This window comes from Zonotrichia albicollis, chromosome 1 (genome assembly GCF_047830755.1).
Source record: "Zonotrichia albicollis isolate bZonAlb1 chromosome 1, bZonAlb1.hap1, whole genome shotgun sequence".
NCBI classification, from domain to species: Eukaryota; Metazoa; Chordata; class Aves; order Passeriformes; family Passerellidae; genus Zonotrichia; species Zonotrichia albicollis.
In genome coordinates, this window is record NC_133819.1 from 38,624,082 (window position 1) to 38,644,291 (window position 20,210).

Consider the following 20,210-nt stretch of genomic DNA (forward strand, 5'->3'; position numbering starts at 1 on the left):
TTTTTGCAGGAAAGTCAACAGGAGGCACGTGAGCTCTGACAGACCCGTGGCTGATTTACAGCCAGGAGGAGACCCTCGTGACAGTGGCTGTGACACCTTGGAGAACGGCAGCAGACCTTGTGCTCTGAGCCTCCGACCAAGTTCCAGCGTGCCTCCTGTCACTGAGAGGGGGACGTGCCTGCCCTGAGAACGGAAAGACTCCCCCTGTTGGCTCGGCCATCCTCCCCGCGGCTCCTGGGCCCTTGGAGCGGCCGCAGAGCCGCCCCTGACGTCAGTCAGGAAGCACAGGTTTTGAAACAGCTTGTGTCCCTGCTGCCATGCCTGGTGAGCTGCCCTGCTGGCTGGCTCTGAACAGACAGGCTTTCAGCAAACACACTAGTCCCTTCTTGCCTCCGGCCAAAAAGGCCAGCAGCCAAGATGTACAGATCAGCTTTCTGGAGCTCACAAGCTTTAGGAAACAAGGATCAGGATCCTGTAATCGTGTTTCAGGTGTGGAAGGGCCACCCCTGCAATGGTAGCACCATTGTGCTGTTTAAAGCAGCTCAGCTAAGGAGCTGAGTTAAAGACTCGCCATTCCTCAAACTCTGTCCTTGTGTACTGAGATCCTCACAGTGGCATCCTGCTCCTGCAATTCAGCACTTAAATCAATACAGAGTGGAACAGTAGCTGAAGGTCCTCTGGGAAAACCATTTCCACCAACCCAAACTCCAGGCACCCCCTGCCACAACTGCCTGTGTGCTGAGGAAGAGGCAGGGAGGATGGTGACCACTCAGCAGGACTGCCAAAACACCAGCTTATTGGTCCATCCCCCTAAATGTGCCTGATGGCCTGTGCAAGGGACACCAAAATTGCTGGGCCATGGCCACTCATCTCTTGGGGGTGTCACAGCTCCATAATGATCCTCTCCCTATCTTCATCTTGTCTCTGCTACTTGCCCTCTTTCTCTGAATGTCTTAGGAATATGATTTGACCAAAATCACAGAAAACAGGAAACTACCTTCTTCCTTCTCCCCTTGCACTCCCCATCTGCTATCAGCTGTTCCTTCCCCTACCAGTAACTCCAAAAAATTAGAGCAGAGCTGCAGGCAAGGAAAAATTATCTTTTTCAGTGCAGGGGGGCCGGGGGAGAGGTCTGCATTGCTCCCTGGCCAAGCTGGAGCAGGGCATTTGGGAGTGACAGAGGGACACCCACGGCTAAACCCCAGGCACGAGGCCTCCCTCTGGTTATGTCAGCCAGTGTCCATGACGTTGTATAATCATGTACATGGCTGGCTCCATAAATAGCTCCTCTGATCAGCAACACCCGAATATCCTTCCTGCAGGGTTGCTAATAGCAGGCAGGAATTAAGGCAAGGCAATACGATTGAAGTAACGTGGCCTTGCCTATGCTGCTCAGGAGTCTCTGACAGTCTCCCAGCCCGGCACAGAGGAGAGGCAGGCTGGCAGCAAAGGGAAAAACCTTCAGCCTGCAAGGCTTTGCAGCCTTCACGTTGAAAGCTACACGGGGCTACGTGCCTAGCGCTCAGTAGGATGCTGGAAACAGATGTTGCTGCAACATTAGAGGAAATCCTCCTTTTAAACACGGGTATTAGCACACAGTTCTGTGTCGTGCTTTGCCAGCAAATTCCTCCCATCCACACATTTTAAAGGTGCAGTGCTGCAAAGCACCATGCTAAAAATCCTTGTGTTTATCCAACAACTTATCGCTACCGTCTAATTTACTGGCTCAAGAAAAAAATGCAAAGTGACTAAAACATCCTCTGTCAAAGCCCTGCTGCCACCCCTTGTTTCTAGGTGAGGCAGGAATAATTTGTCAGCCTGATGATCATTGCCCTTCCTTTCAAAGCCCAATGTGGAAACAGAGGGAAACGTGCAGGCTCTGCCTTTGTTCCCTCTCTTTTGTGCACAGCAAATATCAGGCATCCTCTGTTCCTCTGTGAAGTCTGTTTTCCCCATGGGGGTTTCTTAGAGAGCAGAGACACTTGGCCTTCAAAACTCAGCATAGAACGTGGAACCTAAAGCTGAGCTGTTTTTCTTTCCAGAGCTTTGATTAAATGTTAGCCAAAACCAAGCAAAACAAAGCTTTAAGAAGATGAAACAAAAGTCTAAACACCGTCTACACTCATCATGTGACAGCTATTTATTTTTCAGATGTCTACAGCATCTTTCAGGGAATGAGATATTTCTTTTGTAAATACGCAGCATGCACATCACCTACTTTCAGTGTTTGTTTCTTTTTAAACATTCTTGTGTTTTATTACTGAGAACATCATGGAACAGGTTCTTCTCCACAACTCTCTTAAAAATCCATAAGCAAGGGATTATGAATTTTAAGAACAGCCCAGAAATGCCAGAAAACCCCATAAATTTCCTCCTTCACCTCAGCACAGTTCGCAGTCCTCCATTATTGGTGTTTTGGGGCCCATACCGACCAAGATGCTAGAAAAGGAAACCACCTCCCCCCAAAAGTAAAAATGTCTCACCGACAGTGTGCTTTCCATAGAGAAGCTGCTCCAAAATTGCAGTCTTTCCCACTGAGGCCATTCCACAAACCACCACCTTGTAGCCCTTTCCCATGCTTCCTGAGGGCCGGTTCCACGGCAGAGCCCTGTGCAGACAGGGGAGGCTGTGAGCCCTGGTGCAGCCTGGGGATGGGGATGGGGACAGGGATGGGCACAGGGATGGGGATGGGAATGGGGAAGGGGATGGGAATGGGGATGGGCACAAGCAGGATCCGAGCCCACGGAAGGCGCAAGGCAAAGCGCGAAGCAGCGGGGGCACAGCTCCCTCCCAGCGCCTGCCAGCGACTGATATTTTTAGGACTAGAGTTTCCTCCCACACCATTTTTTTCAGGTTTTAGGCTGCTGCCAGTGGTGCTGATGCTTGCCTGCAGCCTCGACACTTGTCCTGTCAGGTTTGGGGAGACTGGGAGCGCTGGAGCATGCACGGCCCCGGGGCAGGGGCTGTGTTTGTTGGTGTGTGTGTGCGCACGGTGTTATCGGGCTTCCTGGGTTTGCAGTGGGCTTGATGGTATCTCATGGTACCAGGATGGCTTCTGGAAATGCAAGAAAATGATGGTTCCTTCCGTTTTATTCTGCTCACAGAAGGTTTCTAGCTTTTATGGACTGGAAGCTACAAAACAGGTGAGTTAAAGGCAGAAACACAGGAAAGCAAATGTAGAAAGCAGGAGGAAAGCAAATGTAGAAAGCAGGAGGAAAGCAAATGTAGAAAGCAGGTGGTTTTGGTCTGCTTTAAAGCAGTTTGATGGGTGGGGGCTGGTTCTAGCAGGAGGCACTCAGCAGCTTGGGGCACTTCCCTCTGCCAGTGAGACATGGCAGGGCAGCAGGCCCTGACTCAGTTTGCTGTTTGGAGCCATTTCCCACAGAGAGAGCTGAAAAGTACCTTTTCTGGACCAGGAGGGGCAGGCGTTGTCCTGTTTCAGTTCCAGTTTAACCAGGTAATGCTTCACAAGCCAGGGTGCTCTGAAAAGCATACCCTGAAAAACAGAAAGGTCACCCTGCAGCTGCAGGTAGGGAGGCAGAAAGGACTTGCAGGCTGGGAAAGCCTAACTCAGAATGATAGAGTGGCTTGGGCCAGAAGGCAGCTTCAAGGTCCTCTCTTTCCAGCCCCCTGCCATGGGCAGGATGGCACCAATGCCACCAGGTCGCTCAATGCCCCATCCAACCTGTGCCGTGCCACATGCAGGAGGGAGGGGAGCAGATCAGTGGGTAAAGCCAGGGCCTGCAGAACCAGGGACTCCATGGTGCCCTCTCCCTGCCCTCCACTGAAAAGGTTTTAGAATTGGTTTTAGGGCTTCTTTTGTTTTCCCCTTAGCATTTATTATTTAGGATAGAATAGAATCATTAGGTTGGAGGACACATTTTAGATCATCCAGTCCAAACATCAACCCAGAACTACCACTGTAACCACTAAACCACATCATCCAGCACCAGACCCAGATGCCTTTTAAACCCCTCCAGGGATGATGTCTCTACAACCTCCCTGGGCAACCTATTCTGATGCCTGACTGTCCTAATAGTGAAAAATTTTCTTCTAATACCTAATCTGAGTCCCCCTTTCTCAGCTGAAGGCCTCTGATCCTCTCACTGCAGTCAGTAGAGACCAGCCCCCACTCCACCACACTCTCCTTTCAGGGGGTTGTAGAGAGGGATGAGGTCCTCCCCGAGCCTCCTCTTCTCGAAATCAAACAAACCCAGCTCCCTCAGCCGTTCCTCAAAATCTTAAGAGTTTTAAAATAGTTATTATTTTAGAGAGATTTTTTTTTTAAGGCTTCTTTTCAGGGTTTTAAGCAAAGTCCCACCCCAATCCCAGACCGGGGCTCTTATGAAGGCTGGAGAGCGGGGGTGTCTCGGGGGATGCCGCATGTCTCCAAGCCCCTGCCCCAGGAGCAGCCCCCGTTCCCCACTGCCCCAGCCCCGAGCGCGCCCCCGGAGCCGCCCCCCGCCGCGAGCGCGCACCTGGACAGACAGCCGTGCCGGCCGGCCCACGGACCCGCGCGGGCCCGCCCCCGCCGCCCATTGGCGGGCGCGGGGGGCTGGGCCGGGCCGGGCCGGGCGGGGAGCGACGAGCGGCCCGCATCCCGCAGGACTACATTACCCATGAGGCAGCGCTGCCGCTGCCGGAAGTGTCTCCGGCCCGAGGGTTTGTGGGAAGTAGGGCCTTTCCTTTCCGTCGCTGGGCGCCATCAGGTGAGGGCCGGTCCGCGCTCGGCCTTTCCCTCAATCCGCGGCCATCCCGGGATCCGGGCGCCCATCCGCCCGTCCCGCCGCCGCGCCCGCCCGGCTCCGGCCGGGATGGGGCTGCTGCTGCGGCGCGGAGCCGCTGGGAGGCCGGTGGAGGAGGGCCTGCGGACTGCGCCTCGGCGGGGCGGGGAGGGGAGCGGGGCAGCCCGGGTGGCCCTGGCGCGCCACAGCGGGTGCGGGTCGGGCACGGACGGCGCGCCCTGCTTTGCTCCGGGTTTGCGGTTTGATCGTGGGGATTTTTTGTGCCATTAGGCCGTGAAGGGGTGGGGTGGCTGGGGATGGGAATGGATGAGCTCTAGCTGGGCAGGTTCAAACAAGAGGGGTATCCAAAATCACACCCGAACTGTTTGTGGCGTGGCTTTACGTGTAAATAAAGTGAGCTGCGTCTATCTGATGGTGAGTTGGGCTGGGGGCTTGGTGGAGTTGAGGTGCACGTGCTGATTGCTGCAGATCTGTAAGGCCTCAGAGGGTTTTGGGAAAACAGCAATAAACATGATGACAAAATAAAGTAATATGTGATTTTTTAAACGCATTCAACTATTAAGACATATTAATTTAAGACATATTCACATTATATTCATGATATTAAGACATTCAGTTCAGAAGAGGGAGTTTGTATTAATCATTGTTTCCTAAAAACAAAATTTGACCTGTAAGAACTTTGTGTTGGGCCTTTGCTCTGCTGAAGGCAATGCAAACTGCCCCCAATGGTGCCCAGCAGAAACAATTTTTAAAAACAATTAAAAAAAAAATTCCACAGGGCATCTGTGGAGCATAACACAAATGTCAGCAGCAGGAGGACACTGAGCTGTGGCACTTTTTGTATAGTATGACATGGTCAGTGAGGCTTATTTTACTTAAAACCCAGTTTCAGTGGATGTGGAGGGAGGCCTTGTCTTTCCTGGGATGTTGTACCACGTGAATAGCTCTAAAGAAGCAAAAGTTCCAGTCCAGCTCATTTCTTAAGTAACTGTTAAACTTCCACTGATTAATAAAATGTTAAGCTTTCACTTAGAAGAAAAAACTTTACTAAGTCAGAGTTAACAATAACTCCTCACAAATCCTGTAGTTTTTTATGTAAAACTCGATTCTGCTGTTAATTGTTGGGTTCAGTAGTATCAGACATAGCGCAGCTGAAATTTTCTTGATTTGAGGAGTTAACGCTTCAGAATAAATAGAAGAGGAGGAAAATGGCTGGGAATGGTGACTGCAGGGTGTCATGCTGAAGGCTGCCAGGTGTGATCCATATCCCCAGATGTGTCAGTGGTGCAAAGAAGCGTGAGAGCTCCCTGTCTTCCGGTGCTGCTCCTTGTGTGGTTTGATGGCAGATGTTCCAGCTGGGAATTGTTCTTGCTGCAGTGTTTCACTGAGCTCTCCATCCATCTCCAGCAGGTAGACAGCCATGGGTGCCTACAAGTACATCCAGGAGCTGTGGAGGAAGAAGCAGTCGGACGTGATGCGGTTCCTGCTGCGCGTGCGCTGCTGGCAGTACCGCCAGCTGTCGGCCCTGCACCGCGCCCCGCGCCCCACGCGCCCCGACAAGGCCCGCAGGCTGGGCTACAAGGCCAAGCAAGGTAACGGCACGGACACATAAGGTCCCTGTGCCAGGTCACCGTGGAGGGACGTGGCTTCCTACACTGACAGCAGTGTCAAAGTGAAACTGAAGTATCCTCCGATAAACTGAAGTGTCCTGCATGAAATGAACAGAATGTCGTAAATGTCCTCAGCTGGTAGCAGTGTCCACTGCCTAAAACCATAACTTCACTTAATTTCGCATCTGTGCCTTCTGTTGTGTTCTAACAGGTGAAGCTCAAGTGAGCTTTGGCCTCAGTTTTTGTTCTTGTGCAGCGTTAGTGCCACATAGTTTAGCAGGGGTTTTAGTATCCTAGGTTTGAAGGATGTCCTTTCTCTGTCCAAGTTTTGTCATCTGCTACTTTGACTGTTTTCAGGTGACTGAACTGTAACCTTCTAGCACCTTGAAAAGAGCTACCAAGAGATCTGGACAGAGACTTGCACAAGAGCATGTAGTGACAGGACAAGGGAAATGGTTTCAAACTGAAAGAGCAGGTTTAGGTTAGATGCTTGGAAAAAACTCTACTGTGAGGGTGGTGAACAGATCACCCAGAGGAGTTGTGAGTACCCCGTCCCTGGCAGTGTCCAAGGCCAGGTTGGATGGAGCTCTGAGCAAGCTAGTCTGGTGGAAGGTGTCCCTGTCCATGGCAGAGGGCTTGGAACTGGATCTTTAAGGTTCTTTCCAACCCAAGTCATATTATGACTGTTTTACAGCTGCATGCACTTGAGCAAGATGGTGGAGTTTGTACTGTCATTGAAAAACAGTTACTGGTCAGGAAAAGAAATGGGATAAGTGGCTATCCATGTGGAACTTCTGGAAATCCATTTAAAAACCCAGTATGTTTATTCACAAAGAAAATAAAAAGCTAGGACTTGACACTTCTGTCACTGTCTAGTTTTGTCATTCCTCAGTAACAGGATTTCAGCAGGGTTTGTGGATGGCTTGTGCTCAGTGCTTTTTGAGTGCTGCGATCTGAATTTCAGGTAGTGGTTTTCCTGGTTGGTGGGTTTTTTTGGGTTGTTTTTTGGTTTTTGGGTTTTTTTTAGGGTTTTTTTAAACAGTTTAGCTGTAGCTGATCTTGGTTTGGGACTGGATAGTGAAAAGGTGCCATAAGCTCTGCTTTGGAGCCAAAATCAGTTGCCTCAGGATATCACTTTCCTTACTCAGTTGTAAAGAAAATAACAAAACCATCTTGCACTATCCACCCCAAGTTGTAAATTTTGGTAAAAATTAGTAAAATGACTCTGTGTTGCAGCATTTCATGTACATTTTGGGGAATTGGAAGTGCAGTACAATTGCTGCTAGAATTGCTGTAGTTCCTGAGTCGCTGTTTGTTTCAGGTTACGTTATTTACCGTGTCCGCGTGCGCCGTGGTGGCCGCAAACGCCCAGTCCCCAAAGGTGCAACCTATGGTAAACCCGTGCATCATGGTGTTAACCAGCTCAAGTTTGCCAGGAGTCTTCAGTCTGTAGCAGAGGTGAGTGTTTTGGTTATTGCTCACAAATTTGGGTTGGAAAGTTTTAGTCTGTAAAAGCTGAAAATACTTAAGGACAAAAAATACAGAACCAAACCAGCTGTTTTATTAATAAGTTGTTAGTAAGATTTTGAATAATGATGGCAGGAAAGCAGCAGTCTTTTAAAACTCTATTGAGACAATAAAAAATTTATTCAGACTTTTAAAATGGGGTCTATGAAAACCACTTGAGTGGTTTAGTGAAGTTCATACTTCTCAAGTATGCCACAATATTTGTTATGAAAAACACATAACTAGTCCAAGCCACAGTAAAATAAAGAGCTAGACATGAGAAATAAGAACTTGCATGTGCTAAGGTGTGGATCACCAGCTGTAGGTGATGGTCCTTTCACAAAGTACACGTGAGTTCCTGTCTTAAAGCCTGTAGCACCTGTTTGTGTAGTGGTGCTGCACAGCACCCTTAGATGTATTGCAGGAGCTGGAGGCAGTGTGCCAGAGACCTTTTGCTTCTTTATAAAAAACTGGTACCTCACAAGCACACAGCTTGGTGGTTAACCTATTTTTAGGTGAGATCTTGTTACTGAAATGCTCAAAATGTAAACTTTGATTTGATGAGATCTTGTAAGCTTCATTGCTATCACAGTTGTAGTCTGGAAGAGATGGAGTTCTCACCTTTACAAAAAAGCCCTCTTTCAGTGGATTAGAGTTAATACCGGGCTGCATTCTCAAACTAGACATTCTGGAAGAAGGGTCATTGCCTTTCTAACTTGAAGCAGAAGACTTTTCTGTTCTCAGGACTTGAAAAATACTGCTGAGTGACTTCTGCTAGTTAAATATGATGGGTTTTTTTTTTCAGGGAAAAAATATAAATAGGACATGCTTATTTAAAAGAAACACAGATGATGAGTTTGAATTAAAAATGCTATTCTGTTTTCAGTGCTCATGGCATTGTCTTCATATGTGTTATTCCCAGATACCTGAGGGCTAATGACATGCTCACTTAGGACAGCTATGGAAGAGGTTATTTGCCCTCAGTTTTAGCTTCAAATTTTCTGAATCTGACACAGTCTTTCCAGAAAATTTATATTTTTCAGATTACAGAAATGCAAAGCCTCAGTTGGAGCTCCCATCCTCAAATAGAAGCTGGTTGAGGATGGTTGGTGTTCTAATATTTCATACAGGTGTTGCTCTCACACTAGAATAAAAGGACTTAAAAATATGTTATTCCATGTGCAGAAAATAGTCAAGCTGTTTAGGGAAGCCTGAAACAATAGGTTAAGATCACATTGGGGAAGAAGATGAATGGGGTCCACTAGTTCATGCTTCCCTATAATGATGATAAAGTTCTACAGTTAAACACAGTGTGTCTTAAATAAGGAGTGTTCTTGACAGGAGAAGCAGATTGAGTTGCATAATTGCTATTTTCTGCTTTGTTTTGTTTTCTGAACTAAAATTGTGTCTTCTAACCATAAGTGAGGATAGGAGTAGCACACACTAATATGCCAGCAGTGGTACAAAGATTTGTTGCATCAGCTGTTCCTTTACTCCTACCAGGACAGGCTTACACTCTGCAGAAATTTCTTTCTCCCCTGTAGCTTTGGATGTGGAAATTAATCACTTTCATAACTTCCCATAGAAGATTGTTCCATCACCCCAAGTGCAGCTAATGCTCTTCATATTCATGTTGAAGTTATTCTTAACATTGTGTTTTTACTGACTGGGGGCTTCTGTGTACAAGGAGTTCTTTCTTTTGTCAGCCAAGCACCTTCCTGTTCATGGTCTTTAAAAACTGTGTCATGCAGCAATCCAAACAGCCTTTTTGGTTTTTTTATAACACAGCGTTCTTTTCAGCTGTTACTTTTCCTTGTACCTTTGCATCTGGAAGGGGATGAGTTTTTACAGGAAAAGAGGTTGTCCTAGGGAAAATTGAAATTTGATGTTTGAGTTAGTAATCTTTCTGCATGAAGAGTGTCCTGCATCCATGGTTTGACAGCCTGTTGCACTTATTTTTGCCTCTAGGAGCGTGCCGGCCGTCACTGTGGGGCTCTGAGAGTCCTGAACTCGTATTGGGTGGGCGAGGATTCCACTTACAAGTTCTTTGAAGTGATCCTGATCGATCCCTTCCATAAGACCATCCGGAGGAACCCCGATACCCAATGGATCACCAAGCCCGTCCACAAGCACAGGGAGATGCGCGGGCTGACGTCGGCCGGGCGCAAGAGCCGCGGCCTCGGCAAGGGCCACAAATTCCACCACACCATCGGGGGCTCGCGCCGTGCCGCCTGGAGGAGGCGCAACACCCTGCAGCTGCACCGCTACCGCTAAGCCTTGTAAGCGCGGCCACCCAATAAAGATCGTGCTGGTTGTTCAACTCAACTGTGCTTCTGCTGCTTCTTGGGTCGTGTGGATAAGCGTAGCATTCTCCAGGAGTTTGGGTGTTTCCGTATTTTGACAGGCTTTTGAAAATGTGATTTGATACTTGTGGAGATTGTAGGCCCTGAGTAGAGAGTTCTGTGATGGGTTTCACTTTGGGTAATGTGGAAGGACGTGTGCAATGTGTATTGAAAGCCCAAGGGCTGATCCATGTTCTTTTTTCTCTTTTTATTTAGTCACTGTTTGTAGGTTAGGGTCTGTGTTTGTCCTGTGCTTGGACTGAAGGCCAGCTTTGATCTTGTGCAATGAGATGTAAACTGAAAGCGCTCATTTATTTTTTATGGGTAATTAAATACTAATGGCTGTTTTATTTTTCAAGTTCTGTTTTTTTGTACTTCAGTGTCAAACCAGCTCTTGGGCCTCTCAGCTACAAACATTGTCTAAATCAGCTAAGCACAGAATAGAAAGGTAAAGCTTGCTTTGTTCATTGCAGTGCACAGTAATAAAAATGTGGGCACATTTCAAAGAATGATAAGATTTTAGGCCGAATAGTAAAATACTGACTGTAGAGTAGGTATTTCACTTGTCAAGATTGATGAGCGGACAGTTTCTTAAACCTTCCTTTTGATAACAGAAAACATGCATCTGTGTTAAAGAGCTGCATTCTGATTTACTCTGCATAGTTAGGTGGTAGAACTAAACTCATTTAGGTAACAGTTACAGATGAATGTATCTAGACTACTTTTTGTGAAATCACAGTGGGACCTTGTCAGCATGAAGTCAGTTTGCACATAAAGGCTGGGAGATTAAATGCAGGTCCTGGTAAATTAGGTGGATGGCTGTCATAGCTTCCACAGATATCCATTAGGTAGTGATAGGAAAAGAGGTTGATAGAAGGCTGTGAAGAAGGTCGACAGAAGTAGCTGTGTCTTCCTGGAAGTTCAGCTTGGGATGTAGAATGTTTTGGGGTTTTTTCTTGAAACATGTTAAACACTGAAACATGTTATGTTTCAACTGAGAAATTCACTTAATACTCCACTGTGTTCATGAGTCTAAGTTCCTACAGGAGGGTGGTAGTCTAAGGAAGAGACATTTTGGCAGTGTGTTCTCAAAGCCAGGAATTACAGCTCAAGGTGGCAATTTCTGATGACATGTTTTATTTGGTTCAAACAAGAAAAATGCAAAATAATCTGTTAAAAAGTATTAAAGCTATGTGTTCTAAACATGGGAGACTTTTAGCCACTCCATTAAAGTATCACTGATGTTCTTGAAAGGTAGTCCTGTGATGTTGTAGGATAGGAAGTGGGAGTTCCTCAGAGCAGATTTGATGAGTGAGGTCTCCCCTGAGCATGGAGAGGGTTATTGCAGAGAGGGGGCTGCTCTGTCTGTTTTGTAGATTTAATGGCTTCAGGTAGTGCCAGTATGGCAAATGTGTCCATTCCTTTGGAATTATTTTAGATAATAGAGTAGGAATCAGGCTCTCATTTTAGAGCCCAGCTTTTCAATTCATTAGCTGTACAGAGCATGTTTGAGCAACATGGTCTAGAAAAAGATGTCCCTGCCCATGGCAGGGATTTGGAACTAGATCTTGAAGGTTCTTTCAACCCAAATCTATGATTTTTTTTGGCAACGACTTCAAGACTGGTGATAGTGTACTGGGGTTGTTAAGCTGTTTGGGACCTTTGTCATTGATGGGGGAGGGTGACAGCAGGTGACAGGGCAGTCAGCACTAACGCTGTGCCAGCTTTCAAACCTTGCAGCACGTGGCAGGTGTCTGGCAGGTGGCTGGTCTAGAGACCTACCTTAGGTTGGCCCTTGTGGTCCTGTAATTCTTTGAACTTTAAAAGAAAATACTGTTCCCTCTGAAGTTTATTGAAAACTGCTGATGACAGTGTATCTAAAGGGGTGTGGTATCTAGCAGTCCAGTGAGGGAATTTGAAACAGATGGTGATGCCTTCAGAGGATGCTCTGGGTCTGTACAGCTCATTCCAAGTCCTTGAGATTGCCTTTGTGTCTTTCCATGCTAGAAGTGTCTCATGATCTTAAGACAGGATTTTGGTTTTGAAGGGACATTGCTGTGCAGAATTTATGTGACGTGGAAAGACTAATTATATTTTACTAATCTTTATTTTTAAAAGGCAAAACATTGAGGAAAACCCTTTTTGTTTGGGGTTCTTGGCTTGGGAAGCCAGGGTTAGAGAGAGGTTATGTGATCTCTGCCTTTCCTACTTGATTCTTGAACCTGTTGTGCAAGTTCAGGAGATTGCAGGTAGTCTGCGTTCCTTAAGATTAGGGTAGAAACCAGTCACCTGAGACAGTCCTAGTGAGAGGCTGCAATGTGAGTTCAGTCCTCCCCAGACACCAAGGGTCTGCCTGAAATAGGGACACTAAGCTGTAGCTGAAGGAGGGCAGGGGGAGGGAAGAGGAAGCTTCAGGAATTTCACTAGGCAAATCTATTAAGACATGGAGGAATCTAGTAATCTGTTTCCAAGCCATCTACTTGGCTCTGCAGGGCTGATCATTTTTCAGTCTGAGCAGGCATGTTTTGGATGTAATTAAAAGAGCTGTCTGGTTTCTATGCAAGACAAAATGAATACCACAGTTAAACTGCAGAGAAGTGGGACTGTACAGTACCAGGCTGGTTCAGCCTGGTTTAGGTGCTGTTGAAAATAGTTGACTGTAAGCTTTTATTAGGCTGGATTTCACTTTTGTGTCAGCTGCGTAGATTAGTTAATCACTCAGCTTTTGGTACAAGGTGAGGACCTGGCAAGGGCACTATTTCTGTCCCGAAGGGTGGGATGTGTAAAAACAGATTGTGTGATTTAGGATGTTCTTTAAATAAGCAAGTGGGAAACTCCCTTCCACATAGCTAATAGAAGTGCTCATTACTTGGCAACACGAGCTGGGTTGCAAAGCAGGGACTCACTAATCAACAGCGAGTGTGATTGTTTCCTTGCTTTGTCTCCGAAGCACTGGGAATCTCTGCAAGGCAGCTGTGTGCTGCTGGGAGAGACACGCTGGCACGATGCCTGCAAAAGGCACAGATGCTCCTGGAGGAGGCAGTTGGCTCCTTCCTTGCAGCAGAAGGTCATGGAATTTCACTGGTGATTTTTGTGGGGGCCTTAGAATGAAGTAATTAGTGATGGAGGAGAGTTATAGCTCGACTTTCTCACTTATCTCTGTCCTTGTAATGCAGCAGTTGTTCCCTAGCCTTGACCCAGTAGAGAAAAGTGACTGCCTGTGAAGAGTTCTGTACAGCTAATGAATTAAAAAGCTAGGCTCTAAAAATAGATCCTGATTCCTACTCTATTATCTACTCACTCTCCAGGCTGGGAAAAAACACCATATTTTTGTACATCCCTTTTCTTTTCCAGCAGACACAAGTCTAGTTCGGAGAGTATCAAGCCAAAATACTCAGAGTGATGGAAACACTGCTGCAGCCACAAAAAAATCCAATTTGGATTTGAATTGGATGCTCTTTTCTGGGGCTTTGAGCAACCACCAACTTTTTGATCCAGTCCTTTTAAAGTAATTGTTTGAAATGTAAAGCTGTATGAAAGGAAGGAGAGAGCCGGTAGGTTGTTCTCTTTATGTGTCAAGGTTCTGAATCAGCTTCAATTTAATAATTACACACAGAGTGTTTAGGTTGCAGAGCCTCGCTCCCTACAGTTAGGAAGTGTCTGAGCTACACTGCTTACACAACCTTTAATTCAGTGGCTGTCCTGCTCTTACCTAATGGGCCAGAGGAGGCCTCTGGCAAAGCCAGGACTGGAACCCTGTTCTTCTGGACCCCTTGTCACTGCCTGAAATTTACGAGAGCATGCTTTTCTTTGGTATCAAATGATGTTCAATGATATAATTAAAGGCTCTTATTGTAATGAAGATGACAGTCAATCTCATTAAGTACTGTCATCTCTCCATCATTCAGGGAAATTGAGAGCAGGGGTATCCTGGAGATCAGAGAGCAGATGAATGATTAAATTAAGCCTGGCTCTGATAAGACCAGTGCTGGCTGACACTGCTCTCTCAAATGGCAGGTAGCCCCTCTTCCAAGCCTTCTCAGGTCTCCCTGCTCTTCCGGTGCCAGGCTTTGGGAAAACCTCTCTAGTCAGTATGTTGGACCCTAGCTGACTCCATAGGGGTTTGGCAGTCTGTATCTCCTTGCACAAGAGCAGCAGAGGAGTGGCTCTGGACCCAAGCTGGCTGCCCATGTGCAAGCTGAGGAGTTCTCTTGGAAACAGAGGAATGGAGAGGCACATGAAGGGGAGGGGGGAGAACCGGAGGAGAAGTAAAAAAAAAAAAAGAAGAGAACAAGTAAGCTGGCTTTCAGTGGGGCTTGTTAGTACTCTGGTGCTGCTCAGGGACAGGAACACCTGATAGACAAGGCCACAGCTAGCTAGGGTCCCTCAGGGCTCATCAGCCAGGCCTGTGTGGGGCAGTGCCCACAGTATAAACCTGGCTGAACAAACCTACAGCTCCTCAGAACAGCTGCACCATGTCTGGTATCAATCTGCTCTCCTGCAACACCAGGCAGTGGCTGCACTTCACCAAACCTAGAGCAGGAGGACAATTCTCTGTTGGTGCTGTGAAATAAATGTCCTGTGTCCGGTGCTCAAGCCCTCCGTGCCCCAGGCCTTGTCACCAGGCTGTGTGTCACTAGAGCAGCAGGCAGAAACCAAGACCCTGTTAACTCTGCACTGCGCTCACGAGTGTAACGAAAAGGAGTCGTCATCCCCTGAGAGCTCATCCACCAAGCAGAGGAAGTAGCTCATTAGTCCAGTGTTCACTCATTCATTTATTCATACAGTTTTCTTGCAGCATTGTTTTTCTGTGACTAACAAGCAATTATTTGAACCCTTTCCTTGTATGAGAATCGCAGCCCTTCAACTCATCTGTTGTTACAATCCACCTGCCTCTCTCACAGGTTTCATGATTAGTCAGATAAGTTTAGATAGCAAGTTACACAACCTTTATAAATTATGTGTTTTGAGCTTTGTGTTTTCAGCTCTTTCAGAGCCATATATAAAAATAATGTGTTATAACTTGCTTTGTTTGCAACTATTTGGAAAGCAGTTTTGCCAAGGCACAGTTAAACAAAGTCATAATGAACCTTTCAAGCAAAACAGAAAGTTTTGTATTATTTTCACTTTGCAAGTTACTGCTACGGGTGTTGGTGGAGAACATCTGCTTAAGATCTTTTTTACAGAAAAAGACACAAATTAAGATTCAGCTACACAGTGTAGCTGAAAAGTCAGTGTGCAAGTAAAAGGACTTCTCTTGGGGTTTGGTTTTTTTAAAATAGAATTATAGAAAATACTTGATTCAATTGGTTCTGTTGAATCTGTAGAATCTAACCCCCAATCTTATTCTAAGTAGTTTTATTTCTGATGGATGCCTGGTAGTCCTTTCTTAAGAAGCAGAGTCTAAAATCCATATAAGCTAATAGTAAGATACTAAGTTTTTAATTTTAGACCAATGATTGGTGCTGGGAAGCTGATTGCTGTCCATTGTTAGCAGCAATTTTAAAGCAATAGTTATACCATATCAATGGGAAACACTAAATAAGCTGATTACTGTAAGTTACACTGAAAATCCAACTCTTAGATTTATGATTTATGTTGCTGAGAAGGAAAACAGAAGTGAAAACACCATGAAAAACTGAATCACTATTCTGACTCCTTAGGCTAAATGAAAATCTCTAGTATAGTTATTACTTTCATTGGCTAGTTTAATAAAAAATACAAGAATCATAAAACTATGTAAAGCATATGGCATACATGAGTTCTATTTTCTCCAGTGATGGTCCCATCTGTTTAGAACTGAAAACTTCAAAATGCCTCTCTAGCAAACAATCTCACCTTCTAGTAGGTGCTATTCTGATAACATTCTGAAATTTTAACCTGTTTTAAGAAAAAAAAATTAAGAGAAGTTTTGAGCATGAATAATTCTGTTAGCCAAATTATGACTGTTGAAATGAACCTCAGATATGAAACTTGATGGTTTTTGCAGATGCTGCAAATTGTCCTAGAATCACATTAATTGCATTACAGCTTGAGCACTGAATTGTATGGTACTTTCATAGGAAGTGTGTAATAGCAGTGAAGGCTGAAGCAGTTTTGTCCTGTGCAGGGAGTTAGAAAACCAGGGAAGTGGCTGCCTTCCATCTTCCCCCACTTTGGCCCACCCTGAAGGGGTAAGCCTTTCAGCTCTTTCAGCACCCACCAGCCAACCCAAGCTGACACATCTCGTTTCTCCTGAGTTTATTTACAGCTCTGTGCAACAGCTACTGCTTGCTGCTGACTCCGTTCTTTTTGTTGTTGCTGTTGTTATTCAGTAGGAGTGAGATTGCCAAAGTTGTGGTTGTTTGGTTTGTAAAAGATGAGCTGGTCAGCTTCTTGTGCCAATGCTGTTGTCACAAGAGCTGATTGTGACTGTCTGTCAGGCATGGTGGGGAGGAGCAGAGGTGGGAGAGCAGTGAGTCTGAGCTGGCCAGCTCTGGGGCAGGAGACCTCCTATTCCAAGACAGACACAGTGTAATGTGTCCTGCTGGGTGGGATCTGTGCCCCAGCACTGAATTAAGATTTGGCATTGCCTCAAAGGGAAATAAAACAAGAAAAAAATGTGAATGGCCATGCAGGGCCAGCCCAGAGGCCTAATGGGCACAGTGCCTGCTTTTGAGAGGGACCAGCCATGGGCATTTGGAAAAAGGCTGGTGAGTGTGGAGCAAGTCCGGCCCCACATGGAGCATCTCCAGTTCTCTGAAGAGCAGGGTAAGGATTTCCTCACACTGTGGTTGCCCTCGTGCCAGCAGCCACCCAGGACAGCTGCAAGCTGTGACATCCAGCACTGGCTGGGAACTCCCACAGGGCTTCTGGCTCAGCAGATGCAAGGGCTGGATCCGTGTGCAGGATGGCATCTGAAGGCAGATAAAGAGAAAATTACTGCCTTGACTCATAAGTGCCTCCTGTAATTTGAAATGGGAAGTGGAAATACAACCTGTTTTGATGGTCTGCTCCTGGAAGCTCACTGAACCAGAGACTTTTCAGATGACTCAGAGCAAGATGGTTGTTTGCTGAGAACTGCTGTATCAAGGATTTGGCAGGATTATATAACAAGCCATTGTCCTTCACCCCAGTAATGTCTTCTCTGTGAGACTAATGCTTACCATTCACCAGTGTGAGGAACAGCAATAAAACAAAATGGCAAGTGCCTGGAGGCATCTTCAGGATGCAGCTGAGCTCCTGCCTGGAACAGATCTAATATTTGCCTCTAGACATTGCACTCCAGTTCAGGAAAACGAGATAAAATTTCACTGCTGGCCTCATGATGCCACCCATTCCTTTGCAGTGGTCCTGCTTAGGTTGTGTTTGCCATAGTGTACCTCGCTGTGTTTAGCAGGAGCACCAAAACTAGTTGTGGAGAATGTACCTCTTTCTTTGCTATGGATCAGACAGTGAACTCTTTGGGAACTGGAGCAGGGCTGGCTAATTTTGTGTGCTTGAATTTTGCTATGTCTCTTTAAGTGCCCCTCCGGGAAAAGATTGCACTGGATTGTGCTTTGGTGAAAATTATCAGTGTTTGTAGATGAAGGTTAAGAAGATCCTTTCTAGGATGCATTCTCCCAGTTCATAGGAAAAAAAAAAAAACAAGCACCTCCGCACAAACTCCGCCAAACAAACAAACAAAAAAATGAAAACCCAGAAGAAACAGGAATGGTCCTTTTGTCAATGTCTGACATCAACTTTTTAAGAAGATAATTGATTGTGTCAGGGAATTCCAAGAGTATTTCCAGTCCTTGGAACTATGTTTGAAACTAATTAACTCTGTTCCAGCCAAAACCAGCACAAGACCCAAGCTGGGAATTGTGTTTATTTGCTGATGTTCATGTAACAAGAGATGAAGTGACCATAATGATTTTATTAAAACTGCAAGTGCCTCACCAGGAGGTTTTGTTGGTTTGCCTGTGATCACTAGAAGGAATGAGAGAACTGGCTTCCTTCCCTCTTATTTGTCATGGTTTAGAGCAGAAAGTTCTTACTCTGACTTGATGCAGAGAGCCAGTTTTGCTGCATGTGAAGCTGGTAGCTGAATCTGGCTAAATGCACGTCTGCCTTTATTCACAAGGCTGATAATATCCAGCTCTGTTTCCATCCCATCAAATAGAAATGGTCCCTTAGCAGGAATATTGTTGTGTCAGGGGTAATCTGGGCAAGTCGCTGAGGCATAACACAGCCAGACCCAAGATTCAGGACAGACAGAGAGGTCAGCATTTCCACTGCCTGCACAAGTGCCAAAACTGCAAGTCAGATTAGTTTGGATACACAGCAATGTTTGTACCCAGAGCTATCCCACCAGCATATTTCTAAGGCCCTACAAATATGATTTGGATCTCATGCTGGTGTTTTGGGGTTATGCCCTTCTGCTTTCAACAGAGTTATTCCAGATTTATCTGGAACCTGAGTTATTTTAAGAAGCACTGTGTACTTGCAAATGCCTCAGGTTTGTTTCTAGTAAGCTTTTGCTCTTGCTACCAATGCCTTGCAAAGGGTTTTATGAGAGAGACTCCATTTGTTTTAACAGTTAAGTTTTTATAGCTGGAAGCAATTTTCTTTAGTGTAACATTTCAGGAGCCCTTTATGGCTAGCGATATTTCATTGAATGTCTGAAGATTGAGACCTACTGCATGACTTTATCATGTATAAAGCTTATTATCTGACATAATTTGGTGCATAGCAGGCTTATTTATTTAAAAGGTCACACAATCATATTTCACCCCTGGTAATGGCATTTTTATCCATTTAATAGGTTTATCCTAAAGCATATTTATTCCTAATGCATTTTATTCAGAAGCCAGTTAATAACTTTAACTCTTTAGGCTCTTAGCAGGACACAGAAGCCAGCTTTTCAGAAGAAGAGTTTGACCAGCTGGGCCTAATCCAACAGCACACCAGGTCCAATACAGAGTCCCATGCATCATCTCTTGATTGAACTCAGCACCTTGAAGCTGTAAGTCATCTTCTGGACTCCAAGTGAGACAACAATCAGGGGGAAAAACACTGTGCTGTGTAGAGCCTGGACCTGTCTTGGCCCTTGAGCTGCCAGCTGTCCTTTGGGTAGTTACAGATAATAAGTCTCAGGGGAAAAATGCATTTTGGTTTATTTCCTAGAGATCTTTTTCAGATTTGACTCTAGCTGCCTTTGTTTTGCCTAGATGTAAAAGGCAGTTCTCACTCTCTGGGCCAGTGCACAGGGACCAATGACACCTGTAATGAAAGCTGTTCATTTTCTACAAACTCATGATATTTAAGGCCCAGATGCAAGTCATGTTTGCCTCTGTTGGTGACTGAGCTGAGTTTTCTCTGGAATATTCCTTGTAAATTACACCTGTAATCACAGTAAGTTTGTGCTGCTGCAGAGGAGAGAAGAAAGGGCGATACATAAAGCCTTGCAGGAGCTGGGGCTATCATTCCTGTCTGTGTGTCCCCTTCATACAACCTGCAGAATTTCTCCAAAACAAGGAGAAGGCATCATTTGCATCTCTGCTCTGCCCAGGGTGAGCTTTATGTTTGTGTTGTGACACTACATCTCTCCAAGAATGAACATAGCTTATGAAGATAATAATCAAACTGAGCTTATGTTTTGGTGGCCTGGAGGGTTCAGAAGGGGAATGGTAGAGCTGAGCTATGAGAAGACTTCTGAAGCAATGGTTTTGATCTGGTGACAGCAGTGACACCGCACCAGGGATGTCCTGGCCAGCAGCATGTCATGCAGTGCCAAGGTGATTGCTGCCAGCCTCCAGCTTAGCTAACTTCCTAGAGAGCATCACTGCTTTGAAATAAGGTGCTCTTCAGGACACTGTGATATAAAAGAGTTGGGAAAAGGCAGAGGAAAATACAAAAATCCAGAATTAGAAGTGTATTTAGTACAAAAGACTCCAGAATGGGAAATGCAGTTGCCCCTGGAGAGGTTTGGGTGGTGGGGAGAAGGGACTGGCAGCTGTCAGAGCATAAGGCAGCAGGTGGATGCT

The 20,210-nt window shown here is 45.8% G+C and overlaps 3 protein-coding genes across 6 annotated transcripts in view; 1 reads left to right on the top strand and 2 right to left on the bottom strand.

Moving 5' to 3' along the window:
* Positions 1 to 4,631, bottom strand: part of NKIRAS1 (NFKB inhibitor interacting Ras like 1) — a 17,241-nt gene extending 12,610 nt beyond the window's left edge. For 2 of the 3 annotated variants that reach the window (XM_074538526.1, XM_005480935.4), the window contains exons 1-3: positions 4,479 to 4,544; positions 3,403 to 3,496; positions 2,484 to 2,608 (exon numbers count right to left, since the gene is read on the bottom strand). In XM_074538526.1, the coding sequence (XP_074394627.1) occupies positions 2,484 to 2,577 (94 nt within the window). In that variant the 5' untranslated portion in view covers positions 2,578 to 2,608; positions 3,403 to 3,496; positions 4,479 to 4,544. Of the gene's footprint in view, positions 1 to 2,483; positions 2,609 to 3,402; positions 3,497 to 4,478 lie in introns of all 3 variants that reach the window. The other variant, XM_074538522.1, reaches the window with a different exon arrangement.
* On the top strand, positions 4,551 to 10,186 carry RPL15 (ribosomal protein L15). 2 transcript variants are annotated; one of them, XM_005480939.4, is made up of 4 exons: positions 4,551 to 4,709; positions 6,153 to 6,337; positions 7,677 to 7,813; positions 9,830 to 10,186. In XM_005480939.4, the coding sequence occupies exons 2-4, from the start codon at positions 6,166 to 6,168 to the stop codon at positions 10,133 to 10,135; spliced, it is 615 nt and encodes a 204-aa protein (XP_005480996.1). In that variant the 5' UTR covers positions 4,551 to 4,709; positions 6,153 to 6,165; the 3' UTR covers positions 10,136 to 10,186. The 2 variants fall into 2 exon arrangements, with proteins under 2 accessions (XP_005480996.1, XP_074394588.1); XM_074538487.1 differs by having other exon boundaries at positions 4,577 to 4,709; positions 6,156 to 6,337.
* LOC141728618 (uncharacterized) overlaps positions 6,150 to 20,210 on the bottom strand; it is a 19,756-nt gene continuing 5,695 nt past the window's right edge. Inside the window, exon 2 of the mRNA XM_074538437.1 lies at positions 6,150 to 17,099. Coding sequence (XP_074394538.1) covers positions 16,836 to 17,099 — 264 coding nt within the window. The 3' untranslated portion in view covers positions 6,150 to 16,835. The remainder of the gene's footprint in view (positions 17,100 to 20,210) is intronic.

Coding starts and splice junctions, on each gene's coding strand:
- RPL15 (XM_005480939.4), top strand. CDS start 6,166: ATGGGTGCCTACAAGTACATCCAGGAGCTGTGGAGGAAGAAGCAGTCG. Junction 6,338..7,676: donor GGGCTACAAGGCCAAGCAAG/GTAACGGCACGG, acceptor TGTTTGTTTCAG/GTTACGTTATTTACCGTGTC. Junction 7,814..9,829: donor GTCTTCAGTCTGTAGCAGAG/GTGAGTGTTTTG, acceptor TTTTGCCTCTAG/GAGCGTGCCGGCCGTCACTG.